This window comes from Alligator sinensis, unplaced genomic scaffold (genome assembly GCF_000455745.1).
Source record: "Alligator sinensis unplaced genomic scaffold, ASM45574v1 scaffold390_1, whole genome shotgun sequence".
In the NCBI taxonomy this organism is placed as follows: domain Eukaryota; kingdom Metazoa; phylum Chordata; order Crocodylia; family Alligatoridae; genus Alligator; species Alligator sinensis.
Window position 1 is genome coordinate 9,753 of NW_005842890.1, and position 19,595 is coordinate 29,347.

The 19,595-nt window shown below is 47.1% G+C and overlaps 1 protein-coding gene across 6 annotated transcripts in view; it reads right to left on the minus strand.

The window, feature by feature from the left end:
- Positions 1-13,300, minus strand: part of LOC102384316 (cullin-9-like) — a 20,956-nt gene extending 7,656 nt beyond the window's left edge. For 4 of the 6 annotated variants that reach the window (XM_025192107.1, XM_025192108.1, XM_025192105.1 and 1 more), the window contains exons 1-3: positions 13,202-13,300; positions 6,500-7,108; positions 293-447 (exon numbers count right to left, since the gene is read on the minus strand). In XM_025192107.1, the coding sequence (XP_025047892.1) occupies positions 293-447; positions 6,500-7,108; positions 13,202-13,208 (771 nt within the window). In that variant the 5' untranslated portion in view covers positions 13,209-13,300. The other 2 variants (XM_025192106.1, XM_014525818.2) reach the window with 2 other exon arrangements.
- Positions 13,301-19,595: the final 6,295 nt, after the last annotated feature.

The window sequence follows — 19,595 nt, forward strand, 5'->3', positions numbered from 1 at the left end:
CCCCAAACCCCTACTCTTATCACATCCAACTAAAACCATCCCCCCTCCTCTGACAGGCCTTCCTTCTACCTGTCCAGAGCCCTCTCCACCACATCCCCCTTTCCCTCACCACCCATCCTGCCTGCCTTGAGTCATCCATCTACTGTCCTTAAAACTAGGACTCTGCACCTGCTCCCACCCCCAAATAGGTCTCTAAGCCCCACCATCCATCATTCCATCTCTTCCCCAGCAAATCCTCCATGCCTTTGTGCCCTTTGCCCCCCTCCCAAGGACTGCCTTAATCAGTTGCTACCTGTGGAAGGTGGATGCCCTCAAAGGACATGCAGTGCTCTTCAGAGGACGTAGTCTCGGCAAACAGCTCCAGGAGGGTGTAACGACTGTCAAAATCCATGTGTTGCTCAATGCCATCCTGCTGGCTCAGGGACAGGAGGACATAGGCCCGACTCCCTGCAAGCATAACAGACACCAACTTAATGTTTCTTCATGGAGGGTCATCCACACCAATAAAGAGAATCAGACGCAACATACACAATACCACAACCCGTGACCACCTACTCCCCTTGTCTTGGGAGTTCTGAAAGCCTGACACGTCCAAGCCCCTTTCAACAATCACCAAGGCACCAAGCAATCCTAAGCCTAAAAGAATTCAGAGAAGTCATGGCACATGTTGGATACAATGACCAGACTTTTTTTCCCCATATTAAGGGGCCAAATAAATCTAGAGAGAAGTCTAGGATAGCAAGTTTCTTTACTGCCCCAGAAAGAGCCACAACAAAACAAAAGCTACCAAAATTTAGCAGTTAAATGAGAGCAGGCACCTGAAAGCACTTACACTAGCATTAAAGCTGACCCAGAAAGTAAAATCAAAGTCTTGTTTGAAAGCTTTTGCTTCAGTTAAGAAAGCAGTCTGAGCCACATTCTCCTCTCCTCCAAAACCATCAGTTCTGCTATTTCATATGAGAAATTCACAGGCCCTTCTGGCCTGCAGGATGGACTGGAGGACAAGAAGACAAGTGAAGGCTGAATCTCTTGAGACAAGAGAAATGCGATCATTGTTTAACACACTTTCATAAGCTCTCCTTGTAATGATTAACATGCTGAGGAAAAATGTCTCTTAAATATTTCAATACTCATGGTTTCAGTTACGTAAAAGCTCACAAATTCAGCCAATCCTCCTGAAAAAATAAAACTTATACTGCTGATATTTGTAAAATCAAATTAAAACCAGTAAGAAAGCAGCTTTGTTTTGGATACAGCTCTCTGAAGTCTGTTTTACATCATAAACAAACCAAAAAGATCATTAGAGCAGGTCTTTTAAAAGCCTTTGCAATTCACTTCATAGGTGACACTAGCATTTCAAAAGTCTGCTGTGACCTTCTGAACACTTCTCTGGAGATGCCACTTCTCATGCCTGGAAATTTCTGAGCACATGTGCAACGTTTAAAAGCAGCTGTTAGAGCTGCTCACGAGTTAATCACACAGCCAAAAAATAACTCAATATGTTGTGAACAGCTCTATGGACACACAGGTAAGTAAACCTTAACATCATGTAAGCTGTCAGCCCTTTGCTCCTTATAGAATTGAAAATGTGTTAAGACATCTTCAAACAGCTAAAAGTTTGAGAAGACTCAATGAGGTACAGGTTGTACATATTGTATGCAATGCCCTGCCTCTCTCCACCCAAACCCATGCTGCCCTCTTGACAGTGCAGGGGGAAGCTGGTGCAAGCACACTGCAGAATCCTTAAAAAGAGACAGATCAAAGGCACAGGCTTGTTCCCACTGATGTCAATGAGGGCAGGGTTAGACCAAATATTTTTCTGTTTCATTAACTTGAAAACAAATCATCTCCTGAACCCAACAGCAACAGCACAAAGAACGGAACTGAACGCATTGAGCTGCACAAACAGACCTTCCACCAGACTGGGACACAAACTCCAAGTCTGGTCAGAATCAGTGTAATATGTCAACACACAGGAAGGAAAGACACAAAAAATAGGACAAGGCAAGGGGGAGACTGGAATGCCCAGGACAAGAGGCATCATGGTAGAACAAAGACATCGTGGAAATGTAAAACAGAGGCAGAAATACGAGCCATCAAAATGACACAGGAAGCCACAATTAACTGCTGCACAAAACCATCAAAGTTGGAAGATAATAGTGAAGGCCCTATGTTCCAAATGGCATAAAAATGACAGTTCTGGCACAAATGAAAACCTGATATTATGCAGGGGGCAGCTGATGCAACAAGAAATATTAAACCCATCCTACAGATAATGCAGTACACTCCTCTGTTGTCTGTTACATATTGACCATACTGAAAACTGTCTCCTCCCTATACAACAGTAGTCACCAACCAATCCATCGCAATCAACTGGTCAGAGCCTCCAACAGCCGATCTCAGTCTAGGGGAGTTGAGCGCACATGCATGCACAGATCAGGGGTCACGCACCTCCCGGGATGCACACAGTGGCAGGAACCCCCCAGTGCCTGGATGATCACCTGGGCTCCCATCATCCCACCACTTGCCCTGGCCAGGCCCCCCATTCACCGCAGCCCCTGCCCCACTCCCTCCCTCACCATGGGGACCTCGATTTTCCCCTACCCCTTCCCTCCCTCACAGACTGAGCACGCGGGGTGTGGGGGCCATGGCACACGGTAGATCTTGGATTGCTCTTTAATTCAAAAAGTGATCTGGTACTTTAAAAGGTTGGAGATCACTGCTATACACACTACCCATCCTATACTCATGATCAAGGATTCTGGTGTTCTCTGTTTAAAAACTGCAGATTCTTTGATAAAACCCCCAAAATTCTCTGATTTAAAAAACCCAAAATCTATGTTTTTGCACAATTAAAATTAAATATCACTCTATATATAGGGATTAGTTGAACATAATATTTTATTGATATATTTATATTTTTAAAGCAATCTGGAAGGCTACCGGTGCCTCAATCATTATAAAAAATAAATTATAAATACCTATATATTTTGGCATTTGATTTTGTTGGGTTTTTTTTATCATGGAAAATCAGAGCTCCCCCTGCCCTCTTCACTCACCAGGATGCAGGTCCAGCTGCAGCTGCCCCCCATCCACTGCTCTGTGGTGCTGAGCAGCCCTGATATGCCACTGCCCTGCCCCTGCCCATGCCATTGCCCCTCACTTTGAAGTCACAGCCCCCCAGCCTTGCCAATGCCCCTTACTTCCACTCCACAACCCCCTGGCCCACCAGCGCCCCTCATTCCTGACCCACAGCCCCCCCTCAACCCTGCTCCTCACTCCCTTCCCGCAGCCCCCCTGCCCTGCTGGTGTCCCTCACTCTCTTTCCACAGCCCCCCATCCCTGCTGGTGCCCCTCATTCCTGACCCACAGCCCCTGCAACCCTGCTGGTGCCACTCACTCCCAACCCGCAGCCCCCTCAATCCCTGCCACTGCCCATCACTCCCAGCTCACACGATCCCAGCCTGGCCCCACCGGCAACAGCGCGGAGCTGGGCTTTCTGGTAGCATTAAGTGCTGCCTCAGACTTGACTGCCCTGCTGCAGCCCTGGCACCCAGACTCTTCCCCCCTCCCCCACCTCCATACACCCTCTGCTCCCCACACACACACAACCCAGACAGTCCCCTGGCCCTGGCCCTCCAACCCCTCCCCCCCCTACTCCAGACTTACCTGTATCCAGCTGCCAGAGCTGCTCCCACCACGCTGCCTGGCTGTGTGCCGACCACACGCATGCATGTGCACATACACATGTGGTGCCCCCTGCCTTCAATCATCCTCTTCCCAGTCCTCCCACCCCCAAGCAGTCCCTTGCAGGCTGAAACTCTCCCAGCCTATAAGAGGAACTCTGCTATTTCCTACAGTTTCCTCCTTTAAAGGAGAAAATTTGCATTTTTCCGTAGCAAACTGAAAACTCAGATCCCTGCTCGTGATACCTAATACTAACTTTTTGCACAGGAGAACCAACTCCTCCAACAAAAGGAGCCAAGCTCTCTCTGGAAGCTCTTGGAAGTGATCAGGTATCTCCTCCTCTATAAGTTCTATTCTCCATCTTAAGTAATTTACTGCTATGAGATTTCAGAGATCAAAGCCAACCACATATAGGAACTACACCCTTTTTTCATCTTCCTAGCCATAGAAGGCCTCTCAGTATATCATCACTATCCAGGGTCATCACAAAAAAATTTACTGCATCCATCAACAAGAGCACTAGGGAAAATAAGTTTAGCTTTACAGTTTAGCTGACTGAATTGATTTAGCTAAACTGTAACAATACTGCACCAGGCTGCAACAGCTCCATATAAATACAGTGAGATTTGCTTGGATGAGGTTGATGCTTTCACGTTTTTCCTTAGATCTAGATTGATCTTTTACTTCCTTCAACCTTTGGGAAAAAAAAAAGACTCCAGAAGGAACTGCTGAGGCTTGACTGTGTCTAGCTCGGATACAAAAGCACAGCACACCCTGGACCTGATAGAAGTGTCAGCGCTTGTGTTACCTCTCAGCTCTGCTTTCTTGGGAAACCCTGGCACAGGATGCAGCCTGTCTGACTCGCAAAGAACTCCCCCTCCCCACCTCTGCCTGAACAAGAACTGATTAGAGGAAGGACTTACAACAGACAAAGAAGATGCAGTGGGAGATGACACACTTAAAGCCCTCCAGACAAGGGTGATAAGAGTGAAGCAACTCCCCGGTCTCATTTGCATCCACGATGGAACCAGATGACAACTCATTTAAATGGGAAATGGAACAGGCATGCACCTTCATTAGCATTCAGGATGGAGAACAGAGATTCCAAGGCAAGGACCGCACTGAATTCTGGGATCAGAAAAGCAGGGGAGCACTGCATGATGGGGAATCCTTGCTCCAAATGCTAATCAACCCACACCCAGCTCAGCATTTATCAGACCAATTCTAGTAATGACTCCTCTATTGGTATCCAAAACGCTGAATCTGCCTGTCTATATTGTGAGCTCCCTCAGAGAAATGCCATCCATGTCCGGAGTGATCAGTTCCTAGTATCCAGCATATGAGCCATCATTTACCCCTAAACAAACCTAGTGCTCTCCCTTGAGCCATTGTTAGTCCTCTACAAAAACCCCTACCCAAGCTCAAGTTTGGGTCCTGGTGCTTGGATCCAAAGCTGCACCAGTTCCACTCCTTTTCTGCCTGGAATCTCTCCATTAATTGTGGTCAGAACTGTGCCTGTCTGCCAGCTCCAACAATACCTGGGAACTTTGACTGGTTCAAGCTTCGCTGAGTGGTGAGATCCCAACAGTCTCTGTCTCCAGGAACCTGACTTTTATTCCCTTACTCCAGGCACAGCTTTCTAAACCTGACTTTTGCTAATCAAACTCACGCTAGACTTCCCCAAAAACCTAATTGAAATTATGTAATATTATAACTTTTTATTTGTCTCTCTCTCTTGTATGGCTATTATTACTGGTATCATCATAAGTTCATATACCTGGCAATATATAACTTTAATGGTCAAGCTGGTTGCTATACTTTCTCTCTGAACCTCACCTGCTCCTTCTTCCCCTTGACCTCCCCATTTGCTCTGCAGCAATGCTTCTTTTACCTAAGCCAAAGATCCCTGTAATGCCCCAAACCACAGTGGGGTCTGCTCATCAAGGGGGTTACTACTAGGACCATTGTGACAAGAGATTGTGACGTGCTGAGTTTTGAGGCACACAAGGGTATCAGCTGAAAGTGCTGATCGGACCCAGCCTGCTCAGACGTACTCCGTTAGCATGTATGTGTCTAACTGCATTTATTATAGTCCTAATGAACTGAGTTCAAGGCACATGAGGGTGTCAGCCTATCAATGCTGAATAGTTCGGCCTGGCTCAGATGTGCTCTGTTAACCTGTGTGCTTGAGTCTGACTGCATTTTATTGTTGCCCTGATGAACTGAGTTCAAGGCATATGAGGGTGTTAGCCTGTCAGTGCTAAATAACCCAGGCATATCCTGTTGATCTCTGTGTATATGTGCATACATATGTTTGACTGATTCAGTGGCTGGAGGAACCCAGTCCATTGAAACTGAGTCCTGCAAGATAGCTCCATTGGGGGTGAGGACTTGCAGAAGGGAGAGATACAGCTCCATATAGAAACACAAGTAACACAAGCAGCACATTGATAGAATTATAGATACCCCCAGAAACATACCCCTAATAAATGAGCACTCCCCAAAGTGACGGGCAAATCTGGTAACACTTGTGTATGTAAACTCCTGCCCTTAGTAAGGATTTTCCAGTCAATCAAGCCCTTTTCAAGAGGTACTTTCCAAGAGTACTATTACCCTTGCCAAACTGAACTCCATATGATCAGAAAATTATACCCTATTACCTCCCAGTACACTTTGGCTGTTTGGAAAGCACCATCTGCAAAGCTCCCCCATATCTACCACAAGCACCATGAAGCACCAGCTTTCCAGCAAGCTGACACTATCCAAACATGCCCTAGGGTTCTGTACAGGGCCGCTCACCAAGGGGTCTTACCTGCATCATGCGAAGCCAAGGCTCTTAGCATTTTGCCAGCACTGCGCCGGATTTGCTTCTCCTCATTACAAAGCATTTTCATCAGCAGGTCCAGAGCCCCCGTCTCCTTGAAGACACCTGTCAGTGAACCAATGCTGGCGTAGGCACTCAGCACATGGATGGTGTTGAGGATGGAGGATGCTGGGCCCATAGCCCTAGCCATTTGCCGGCCAGCCCGCTGCACCAGGCTCCTGACATCTTCCTTCATTTCCAACAGCGAGGCCTCATCCAGCGTGACATCCGAAGGAAACGTGCTGGGTGCCTTCTCCTCCTTCACTCGCTGGCCTTCAGGCTTCCTCTTGCCCAGCAGCGTCGGGCAATTGGCATAGACCTCCTCTGCTGACATCCACATCAGGATGTTCTCCGTTTTGCTCTCTGTGGAAGAGGCATTGGTGCTGCTCCCCGTGCCCTCCTCCAAGCTGAGGATGCTCCAGCGAATCAGGTACTCCGTGTGGCCATCATGGCCCCGGCGCTGACGGATCAGCTCCTCAGGGTAGGCCTGCAGCTTGGCCCCCAAGTGCACAAGCAGGTTTCCATTGCGCCTCTCACTCACCATGACAGGGAACGTGGCTGCAGAGAAAAGGGGAGAAGCAGGTTACAACCCCTAGAGACAGCTCCTCTGAGAACACCCCAGCCAGGTGCTCCAGGGAAAAGGCTTCTCAGATGAAGAGTCTCCACACCCAGCTGACAGAAGAAAATCTGGAGATGGACCAGCAACCAAGACTCATGCAATTCTGCAACCCAGGTGAAGTCTTTGTAAGGAAAGTCCCAGTCAGGAGCTCCTGGAGTCCCAGCACCAATGGAGCAAGGGCCTCTTTTTTTTTTTTTTTGAAAAAATATATTTCTCTCTCTATATATATATATATATATACACACACACACATATGCATACACACACATCGCTTAGCAAAAGCTTTTCTTCATGCACCTTAAACCACATTTAAAGGTTTATTGCATGTTCAAACCTAAAGCCCCTGAGGAGCCCGGGAACCCTGATCTCAGGAGGCAGACAGCAAAACTCCCTGGGACAGCCAGCAGGGAAGACAGAAAAGGTTTATAAGTTCATCACATGGATGGCAGCACAATCATACAGGCAGGGCACTGAACTGGGACTCAGGAAACCTAAGCTGGGGTTCAGTCCTCCTGCTGTGTGGTCTTGGGCAACTCACCAGCTAGGTTATCCTCCAAGTGTGCCACTACCCTTCTATGGACAGCCTGATCTTTCCCTCACTCCAAAAAATCTTTTTCTTTGCAGTTGGTGCTGCCACCTAGAATAGTTCATCTGCATTGATCCGTTTCTATGATATCTCATGTCACATACTGCTTGACAAGACCAAAGCCATATACTCTGTGCCAAGACCCCAGGTTCTGCAACAGCCTCCAAAAAACTGAAAATGTCCTTTATAGAATTAAATGCAGAAGTGGGTAAAGTCTAAGGGATACCATGCCAAATGGAGGCCCCCATCTATGGCTTCTTAACTAAAGTTAAGTTTTGCCCTTAACACGGGGAATTAACTCATAGTTACAACAAAAGGTCCAGCATGCCCCCCCCACCCCAACACTTTTACAGTATTTACTCTTGAAACACAGAATAAACTTTACATCAGCTCTAAAAAAATACAGTCTCTGTGCCAGTTTTGTCCTAAGTGAACTTAATGACACAACAAGACTTCAAACTGCCTTACAGTTCACAGTAGCATAATTTTGTAAACCTTATACAAGCTAACTACTTTAAATAATTGGGCAAAGCTATTAACTAAGGTCCTGGTATTGTAAATGCTGTAGTCTTATGATAGCTTATAGTAGTAAAGTTAAACATAGAGGTATTTGAAGATTGAGGTTACATATTGTTTTATTTAGGTGTTTGTGATGTTTGTGCAGCGCCTAGCACAGTGTGGTTCTGGTCCATAACTGGTACAACCAGGTACTAGTGTAGCACAACTGATTATCATTCAGGTAACTTCTATTCTGTCATTTGCAACACCAGAAGTAACTTGTGAAAGAAGGATTAAGTTACCTCAAACTCAACAGTTTAATTGGTTGTAGGACCTCAGTGGAAAGAGTCTGACTGGCCCAGTAGTTCTCAATGTACAATTGCTCTACAGAAAACTAGTAGAGCAATTCTTTTCTTGTTAAGAACTCAGGAAGACCACAGCAGATCAAAATGTTTTTGACACTATGCATTCCTATCTGCAATCTCTGGGTTTATGTTGTGAATCATGTTTGCACACCTAACATTGCTTGTATCACTCTTGAAAAGCTCTCATGGCATAAGAGTGCCATAGGACCCTGGCTGAGAATCACTGGGTTGAACACAAGTGTGCAGACTGCTTGTACACAGGTACCCTGACCCAGCCATCACAGCTCTCTGAAAGCTCTGGGCTGCATGGCACTCTGAAGTTAGGGAGAGTGGGGCCAAGAACACAGCACGAACCCTTAGAATGGAGAGACACAAAACTTGGAGACCAAGCCTCCTGCTGCCCTAGTCTTCTCACAGCATCCAGCCAACATAGGCCACCTGAACAGTCAGTTGCAAATTAAAAGCTAGTCTGTTATCTCCAATATTGGTCCAGATTTGTGCAGTTATTTTGATATGAAGCATCAAACTTAAGCTATGAGACTGCCAAGAAGCATTCCTTGGAGAATGCTTGTTTACAGTGTTACAGGGGTATAGGTTGTAGCTGTGTTGGTCTAAGGACATAGGCAGACAAAGTTCTTTGGGTAAATCTGATATCTTTTATTAGACCAACCCAAATAGTTGGAAAACTTCTTCTTTGGTGTGAAGTGCACACACCAACTGCAGAGGCTTCCTCAGCCTGATGAAGGGTATTTATACCCGAAAGCATGCAAAGAACTTTTCCAACTATTTGAGTTGGTCTTAAAAAAGATATAAGATTTACTCAAAGAACCTTGTCTGTTTAAAATGTATCATCTCAAAGAAAAAAAAATGCCCAGACTAAACATAATCTGAAGCTATGATTTCAACGTAACATAATGATAACTTAAAGGAAGGAAAAACATTAGAGGTTTACTATGCACAAACTTGACATGCATATGGTTTCTCTGTGGCAGAACGTGGCAGGTTAGGTTGTGTTGTGTCGGGGTTTTGCTAAGAGGCTAGATAATGGATTTGGATGGGATGGTTTGGATAGGGATGATCCAGCCTCAGGCAGTGGGTTGGGACTTGATGACCTGCGAAGGTCCCTTCCAGCCCTGCTTCTCTATGGGCATTTTCACATGTGCTGGCAGATGCGGTGCTGTGCACTTCAATTAGTGATCCGTGCTAATTAAAAGTGCCCAAGCGTCACATATGTCAGGATTTGCCACGTGTCCCCACACTGAAGAAATAGCGCTGGGGTGCTTTGAACTAAAGCTCAGACGTGTTTTATTTCAAAGCACCTTACCGCTATTTTATCAGCATGGAGACGTGGCAATGCTGATACAGGTGATGCACAAGGCTGCCAAAGCGCATCAACTTCCATGCTTGTTTCCAGCGCGTCAGAGCAGGCGGGATCCCCGCATGTGTGTAGGAGCCCTTAGATCTCAACCAACAGGCAAAACGACAGTTCAGCCAATAGGTGTAACTGAATACTATGAGCTTTAGCTGGCTGTTTCTTAAAGAGTTACTCTTAACGGCACAAGAACAGGCTAGCCCAAGGAAGGCACACAGGCACAGCAAGAGGCCTGTTCAATAGCATGAAACCAAAAAAGCGAAACTTGGCTATGTTACTGAGAGAGCACAAGAGCACATCCCGATCGTGCAGGGAAAGAGACAGAAAGGCCAAGGGGTAAGCTGGACGCAGCTGGGAAGAGACAGAAAAAGCGACAAAACAGCACTCCGGAAGCACAGAGCCCCGAGCCTTCAGTCTTCAAAATAAGTCAGCCCCCAGGGGACAAGCCGGGCTGGCACCACCGGCGGCAGGGGCAGCCGAGCTCCGCGGCCACTTCCCGCTCGGGCCGGGCCAGGCGCCCTCCAAGAGCGGGTGCGAAGGGGGGCCCTGCCCGAGCGGCCCGCGTCTAGACACTGGAGCCGAGGCCCGGTTCTGACTCCCGCGGGGCTGGCTCGAGCCCACCCGGCCGGGCCCGCGGCCCAGTTACCTGCTCCGGCTGCTCCCGCGCGGCTTCCGTGTCCTTCGCGCAGGCTCGGCCCTTTCGGCTACGGATCCCGGCTGGAGACAAAGCGCGGCGTTTGCGCCCGCAAGGCTCGGGGGTGCTAGGCGGGGTCGCAGCCCGCGGCTAGGGGAGGGCCACGTGGCTCCGCGCTCGCGGGTGACCTGCCCTGGCGCTGAGAGGGAGGGGTACAGACTTGGCTCGCTAGGTAAACTCAGAGGTTGCAAATAGAAATCCGCAGTGTCCAAAACGCTCTGCCCTGGGCTTCCTCGCTTCTTTGCAATAGAAGGGCTCTAGTATTTTTCTGTAGTCAGAAACCGAGTGAAAACTAAGCTGGTGTTTTCTGAGCGAGGGCCTTGAGAAGTTGAGAACCACTGCCTCAGAGCATTTGAGCTCCCTGTTAGGATTGGTAGGAACTGAAGTCCCCAAATGCCTTGGATAATGCTGGTGTTACTTACTCTGGTCATTCATTGACATGGTTCTGGCATTTCCCAAGGGGTGGAATGACGGGTGGCACCCTCAAGCCAAACAAGGGGTGCCTTAACTCTAAAAAGATTGAGAACTACTGTGTAAACAGACTATGGACAGAGTCAAATCATCACCTCTTCTTAGCCCTCACCTGACAGTGAAAAGGTATCTGGCCTCCCAGGTAACTTGATCAGTCCTCACCTCTCGGTTCACTCCAATTTGCATGCTCTGCTTTAATGCTTGAAATCAGCAGGCAAGGTATGGGGGCCTGCCAGCGTCTCACCATTCCCACTGGTAAATTATCTGGTTTGTAAACTGTCACTGCCCTTCAAAGGGTGTGTGTTAGCAGCCAAAAGGCCCCGTCACCAGCACGTTCCAACTGTTCCACACCATCCTAGAGTGGTGTAACACAGAGTATAATGGTGAGTTGGTCCTTGAAGGTAACAATACTCAGATTCTTATGTTTTCAACCACAGAGAGAGTGATCCCACTGGACACAGTTATTCTGCTAGGTGCAGGTAAGACAGCTAAGGTTTGGGGCACCTTTTCTAGTCCCTTCTCCATGTAGGATGAGCAGAGGGCATCCTGAATAGGACTGCTCAGTCAAGGTAAAAGCTGCCAAACTGCACCCCTCTTTCAGTCCAGGTGCAAGATGACCATCAGTCTACCATCACCTGCATGCAGATTGGTGGACTGGTAGATTCACTAGTCCTGTCTCCATCACCAGTGACCCATAGCCACAGGACTTTTGGAGGTTGATACATGAAACTATGGTTTCCTGTGGTAGAAGCTTGCACCTCAGTATATTTAACATGAGGAAGCTAGTGCACAGAAGCAGCAACCACACAATCTTGGCAAGTTAGAGATCCGGGCCCAGTGGCAAAGGGGAGCCCTAGATGACAGGAGACCTCCATCTTGCTGCAGCCTTCTTTCATCTTTATAGCCGTTGAACTTCTGACATTTTCTTCCTCCTGATCCACTGTTGAGGACTTGGTGTTGGACAGTGGTTTGTCTGGAACCTCCCCTAAGGCCTGTTTGCCATAGGTGACCCTGCCAGGAGTGTGAGATTCCAGATGTGAAATGTGGGTGATCTACTGTTGTCATCTCAAGAGTCTGGAGAGGTGTCACCAACGATACCTCCAGAAAATCCTCCACATCAGTTGAGAAGATCACTGTACAAATGCCAGCATCCTTACTGAAGTTAGTGTTCCCAGCATTAAGTCAGTGATCTCCAACCACCAACTTAATTGTGTGCAGATGCCCAATTCTTGACTTCCAACACAAGTGCTCTACTCCCAGCTTAGTAATGGCCTGAGATCTTGTGGTGGCCAGAGGAAACACTACAAGGACATATTTAAGTCATACTTCAAGAAAACACACCAACATCAAGAGTTTGGAGGAGCCAACCAACTCCAATGGCACCACAACCTCAACCAAGCAACAGCCTGTTTTGAGGCAAAGCTTCTTACTCTCAGAGCAGAAAAGAGACAACAGGGGAAGGAAATGGAGATGAATCCCAGCCTGCAGCCTACTCTCCCTGACAGAATTACTTGTAACTCCTGTGGCCAGACCTTTGACTTGAGGATTGAGCTGTTAAGTCACCTCAAGACACAGCAGTGAGTCATATCATACTTGAATTGAGGGATTGCTGACAGTGATGAAGGGGACAGAAAATAGTGGCAGTAGCAACCACTCACAGAGAAGGCATGTATTAGGCTCGTGTGATGGATTCCTTTTTAAATGGGGACTCATCATATAGTAGCCTCTTAAAGGTGACATCAGTTTCAGCCTACTGCTACCAATTTCCTACAAGTTCAATCCTGCTAAAGACCTTCTCCATATGCTTATTGGCTACAGACCCTTGTAGGGCCCTTATTCCATTTGGAGTGGACTAAAGACCTTAAAAAGCCCAGCCAACATGCAATTTAATTTGATCAGACTTCACTCACCAGAGCTGCTCCACTAAGTCCATGAATGGCTGCTGGTATTTTGTATTGCTGCTAGGTCATGCCATTGCTTATTCAGCTGAAGGCACGTTGCAATTCTTCTGCAAAACAATAACATGATCCCCTCCCCCATACTCACAATGCATGATTGCTGAATTCAACCTTCAGGAAGAAATCCAGTTGTAGACTCAGTGATGCAGAACCAAATTCCAAGCAAGGGAGGCTGAGCTCTCATAGTCCCAACTGTCTCATATTGCAGAAGCCAATAGGCACATACTGGAGTAGCAACATACATGTGTGACGGGCTAGCTGGCAGTGACCTAGCCCAGGGGTTTTGAAAGGGCAAAAGATGATTGGAGGACTTGGGATTCCCTTTCCTCACCAATCGGGCCCCAGAGACTCACCTCTCATGTCCCCTGATTGGCCCCTTGGGTCACCTGGAGGGGGATAAAAGGGACAGCACAGCTGACTTAGGGAAAAGACCAGTGAGGGACTATGAGGAAGGAGCTGGCAAGAGCTGAGCCAGTGGGGCGGGAGCAGTTGCCTCAGAAGAGCCTGAAGGAGCAGGACCTGCAGGCAGCAGTTGGACCCTCAGCAGCACAGCGTGTGGTCGTCAGGAGAGGCTTTCTACTGGGCTCCAGGATTCCCTACCAGAGGCTGTAGCCAGCAGGAGCGGCTTCCCCGCTCCAGCAAGGATCTGGGCAGCGACCTGAGAGGTTCCCAGCTCGGCTTCTAGCTCCTCCAATCAGAGACCAGGCAGCTCAACGTGAGGCCGTGGCTCCAGGAAGGTCAAGACCCCTAGCAGCTTGGAGCAGTACCAGCACTGGTGGTTGTGTGGCAGCGTTTCTGCCTGCCACATGGGAGATGAGTTCAAGTCCCAGTTTTGGTGGTTTGGGGTGAGTGAGCTAACAAGGAGAAATTCCTCTTGCAGTAGAAAGGGGCCATTGTGTTTTCTCCCCTTCCAGGTACCTAGGCCCTATATTTCCTTGTCCTTTGGCATTTTGTATTTTGCACTTTTTTTATATTTCTCCAACCAGTATTGTTTGCTCTGTTTGTGTTTTATATTTTGTTAACCCTGTCTTTTGTCAATGATTGTAAGTGTCTAATCGTTTTTGAATCCTGCCCCCTCAGGGCATTGTAGTGTCCACTATACCTCCTGATTATGCCTGTTATGTCCCCAGTATTGTTCCCTCATTAAAAGGTATATGGTTAAGTCCCCAGTGGTGGTCTGGCTCTGCTCTCTAGGGGGAGGAGAGTCTCTACACCTCCCACAGGACTTGTGCACCTGTTTTGATCCCTTCAATTGGAGAGGGGGTACCTTTTGGAGTACTGCCGGGGTTACACACGTATAGTAAGGCCATGAATTTATATACACTCAGTAAACATGATTATGTGAACCCTAGTTAATCCTGTAGCTCTTTTATGTTACATATGTTGTGTAAGGAACCCAACACAGTGACTGGCAACATGATCAAGATGCTAATAACCCATGAATACAGTGAAAGACTTCAAAGCCCTGGTGAAGGTGAAACTTCAGCTTCCCAGTGCATGAATGGAGCTTTCAAAAAGAAAGAGACGAAGCTAAAAATGTCTGGGTCTTTGGGGAAGTGGACTTGTTTCACAGCTCAGTAGGCTCCCTCACACCCCCCGACCTCACCCCCACACTGCCCTGGCATCTATCTCAATACCAGGATCCTGAAACAGTATACAAAAATTGTGTATTATCATCTGTACTCATTTTGAGGCTATCTTGGTAAAAGTGGCTGCAGGGGAATGTTGGGGTTCATATAACTGTTTACTAACGGGATAGCAGGGGTGCAAACATACAGCTTGAAGACCAGTTCCATCCTGCAGAGCCCCATAACCCAGTGCTACCCCTTTTGCTACTCCAGATCATCCCTGCATATAGTACCCAGGATATGTACTGCCTGTGGCACTTGCTGGGGCTGGGTCCAGGCAGCGCTGCCCACAGCTCTCACTCAAGCCAGTCCCAGGCTATACAACATGCAGCAACCACTCAGGCCAGCATCCTGGGCCAGCCTAGGTAGGTGATGCTGGTGCTGGATCAGGCATGCAGGTTGGAGGAGATTGTTCATGGGCTTGACATGGACCATGCATTGCCTGCATACCACTTATCCAGCCCATGAGGCCAAATGAGTTTGACACCCTTGCTGTATAGGAATTCACAACCTGACTACATATATACACTGCTGCTTCAGCAGGGGCCTGGTACAAGAGCTCTTGGGCATTAAAACTCTTAATTTGTTACAATTGGCATTGAAGCCTAATGAGCCTTACTGACCCCAAAGACAAAACAAAACAATTGCTTGTCACGACCCAGTGATTTTTTGTGCCTCAGCACTATGGAATTTCCTGGCCACATGAGAGCTCCTTTGCACAGCAGAGTGTTCTGCTGCAATTAAGAGCCTGCATGCAGGAGAGTTCCCGCCAATTTGCAGTTTCCTTTGCAGGATGCATTTCTTCTTTGCAGCACAGAGATGCACGGTGCAAAGAGTTCCCGCTATTCGGATGCAAATTTGTGCCCCGTTATTGGCCAGTGCTAAATTATTCACACGTGGCGGCTAGTAATTGGCTCGCTGGCCGTTTAAAATTCCGCGTGACTTCCGCCCAAGTCGAAGAGCTTTGAGCACGCTGCAGAGTGTCTCTGAAGTTATCTGACTTGCGGCTGCCGATCGATAGACTGATCACCTATTGATCTTTCTTCCCGTCACCGAGCGCAACCCCAACGTACCCCTTTCCCCGCTGGCTTCGAATTGCGGACGGATTAACTGGCTTGGGCCCCACCAGCTGGAACAACTCGTGTGGTTGTTCCAACGACCGGACCACCTGCGTCGTGATTGCAAGTGGCGTGAGTAAAGTTTTTTACAACCAATAAGTCGTGTCTGCCTCTCCATTCACCAGCCCGCCCTGACGTACGAGCGTAACTCGAGTCGGCCCTGGCCGTCCGAGATATTGCTGAGATTAAGGAAATTCCAAGGAATCCCCTATTACCAATTCCAATGGAGACAACAGTTTTTATAAAAGGAATACAGAATAAATAAATAAAACAATATTAATATATCCAAGAAATTAACAGAGCATTTTTATTTTGGATACTTTAAATGATGTATTCACAAAGGGATTTTATAATGTGTGTGGTCTGGAGGATGAAGCAATCCAAAAAGTGTTAATGAATGAGACAGTCTAGACCTGAAAATGCACATTAGAAATGGTTATATACATTTCTTCATAGATGCTGAGGATATCAAAGAGCAGCAACAGTATCTGAAAAATGAACTAGACATTACAGAGAAAGCTCACAAGGAGAACCCTCAAATACTGCATGTTCAGACTGCAGGAAACAGTGTCTCTGTGCAAATGATTACTTGTTCAAGGACTATATAGAAGCTACAGCACAGAAAACACGCAGGCCAGTGAAAAAGAGCTTTCTCAAAATGTCAGCTTGCAGATGACAACTTGGAGTCTTCTGCAGCATCATTACCACCATATAATTTAAAAGAAACAAACAAATTATTATTGGTATCATTTTACAAATGGAAGAACAAGAATTAGATGGGACTGGATTAAGGGTCTGCAGTCTCTACAATCTCACAGCAGGATCAAAGTGTACTGAAATGAAATGTCACACAAAACTTCAGCACTACTAAAGCAGTATACAGGAGAAATTCTTATATCCCTAGTTCAGGAATGATTGACCTGCAGCATGTGTGCCACAAGTGGCACAGGCAACCTCTGTGTGTGGCACCTGGCAGACTTTGGAGGGGGCTGCAGTCCAGTGGCAGATACAGCAGGGAGCAGAAAACAGAGCAGCATGTTGATCTGGGAGCACAGGGTAGGAAACAGAAAGCATAGTAGTGGATCACCCTTTTATGTTTTATATTCTATGCTTTTTAACTTTGTAACAACTGTATTTTAAGTTTAAAAGTAAGTTGTACCATGTAACAATGTTAGCAAGGGCAGGAATCAAACCACAGCTTCTCTGTATGGAGCAGGTCCCTGAATGAATCTTGATTGATTGTGTAACACAGTAGCTAGACAGGATAACAAGCTAATGAGTGGCAATTAACACCTAGAAACCACAGACTAAGGAGAGGAAAGGATCAATACAGAGCCAGGAACTCCCTGAAACTTCACTCATAAAGGTACAGAAGCCCCAGTTTGAACTGATCACAGCAATTAATTAATCAAACTTCATCAACTGACTCCAAGACTGCATGTACCTGCGGACATGACCCCTGGAGCTAACAGCTGCCATCCAGCAACCACCAAGGGGGACATCCTACAAGGTCAATGACCCCTGGATTGGGTAAGCCCGAAAATTGGGGAGTCACCAAAGTCTGCCAGAGAGGGATAAAAGGCAGCAAAGAATGACCCCCAATGGAACCCCCTCTGACCTGATCAGCACCCTGCCTGCCCAGCCAGAAGGACCAGTCGGCGACCCCCTTCTGAAGCAACATTGCACTGAAAGAAGCTTTAACTGGCCATTGACGGCAGACTCCAGAGGTTGGGGATAGGTATATCTTGACATTGGTGCTTAGTGTTCATAGCTAGCTACTGTGAGTGTGTGTGTGCGTGAATGTGTGTGTGTTTGTGGAGATCAGCCCCAAGGTTTATGATCTGACGTTTGCATCCGTCTAATAAATTAGAATTTTATGATGACCCTGTGAGTTGGTCCTTTGTAGCCAACACATGGTATAATATGTTGGTGTCTGGAACACCAGCCACACCTGCTCTTTGATGCTGAAATGGGATGGGGAGGGAGATATACTAGGGCATTCCCAACACTTAGTGTCACCATGACAATAAGTTGGTCACAGGAGCTAGTGAAGAAGTACTTCAAGATCTTCCCAGAGGCACTGACAAGCCTGCTGGAGCATGTGTAGGAAGCAAACAGGGAGGAACATGAATGTCTCAGCACATCAGTTAATGTTGCAGCTACACCATTAGGTGTGATTATCTTGTGATTTATACCAAATGGCAGTTATCTTTACAGTACCCCAGCTCTTGGCGCACAGCTCTTTCCCCACATTGAACATTTTAACATAAGGTCTTGCCTGACATTCATAGGTTTAAAGAAAAAAGGAACCATACTGATCTGTCACATAGCCTGTCTTGTTGTATAACAGGTGAACAACAAATGCTATAGCTTAACACAAACTAAACCTAACCCAGTGCTGCCCAAGGAAGAAGACAGGCTGATGAATGGCTGCACCAGTGCACAATAACTTCTGGTTCCTGCTGTCATGGCCCACAGAAAACAGGTGAGGATGTATCTGACTAACTAATGTATGTTATCAGTGTGGTTATTCTGACAAATTTCAGGTCATGCATCCCTAGTACATGAGAACTGTAACACAGAGAGGGACAGGGCCTAAAAAGGTGAAGGTAGAAGGGAATGAAAATGGGATAAAACATGGACAGGAGCTAAGAAGCAAGGGGTGTGGGGAGAAACAGAAGGAGCAGGGAGAAACAGAAAGGAGCTGGAGAACAGGAACAAAATGGCCTCTTGGTACTAGAACACACTCCCCTGCAGGGCCTGGCACTGAGCCCATTGTACCCAAGACACTATTTGTCTGCTGTGTGCAAACATCTAAGAACCCCACTGGCAGAGCAGGTCTCTTCACCCTCTAGCAGATTGATAGAGAAGATAACAGTTCCCTACTGCTACCAATTACTCCATTTGCTCAAGTGGCAGAGATCTGTGGCATAGATCTAATGACCAATGTGCATCCGGTGGAATCCAGTCTGGTTCCATGATAATTTTTTATTGTCAATCTTAACTATTCAGAACAAAAAAATACCTCCAAATGAGCTGCAACCTGATTGGTTTTGTAATGTAGTCAAGCACTCAAATGAAGAAATAACACAATTAAAGCGGTCTGCACAACCTTCGTTTGACCTTCTGCATAAGGAATATTTCCACTGAACCCTGCCATATTTAGTGCACAGGATGGGCTGTACTCTAAAGCAGGATGCCTGCATCATTTGTTGCAGAATTTGGAATGTGCATCTTGAAGAGGCAGAGAAATCCAGGGGTGTTAGTTGTAGCCCTGTTGGTCTAAGGACATAGGCAGACACAGTTCTTTGGGTAAATCTGATACCTTTTATTAGACCAACTAAAATAGTTGGAAAAATTCTTCTTTACAAGCTTTTGGGTAAAAACACCCTTCATCAGGCTGTGAGAGCATCTTTAGTTGTTTTGTGTTCTTGGATGGGATAGAATGCAGGCCAGTGAAAATGGGGGTGGGGAGGCACTGCAGTGTGCTGTATGGGGCCGGCGGTGCCCAGTGTGCCCTTCCCCATCCCCTGGATAAGAAGCAACGTACCAGGGGAAATGCCGCCACCACATCCTGAGGCGCACTCTGTCCACACCTGCCTGCATACCCCCGATGACCTTTCCAAGTACCCCAGAGGTATGCGTACCCCTGGTTGACAACCTGTTTTACATCATTGGCTCCACAACCATAACATCCACACAAGTCTTCCTCCCAGTCATCAAATGGACTCTGTGT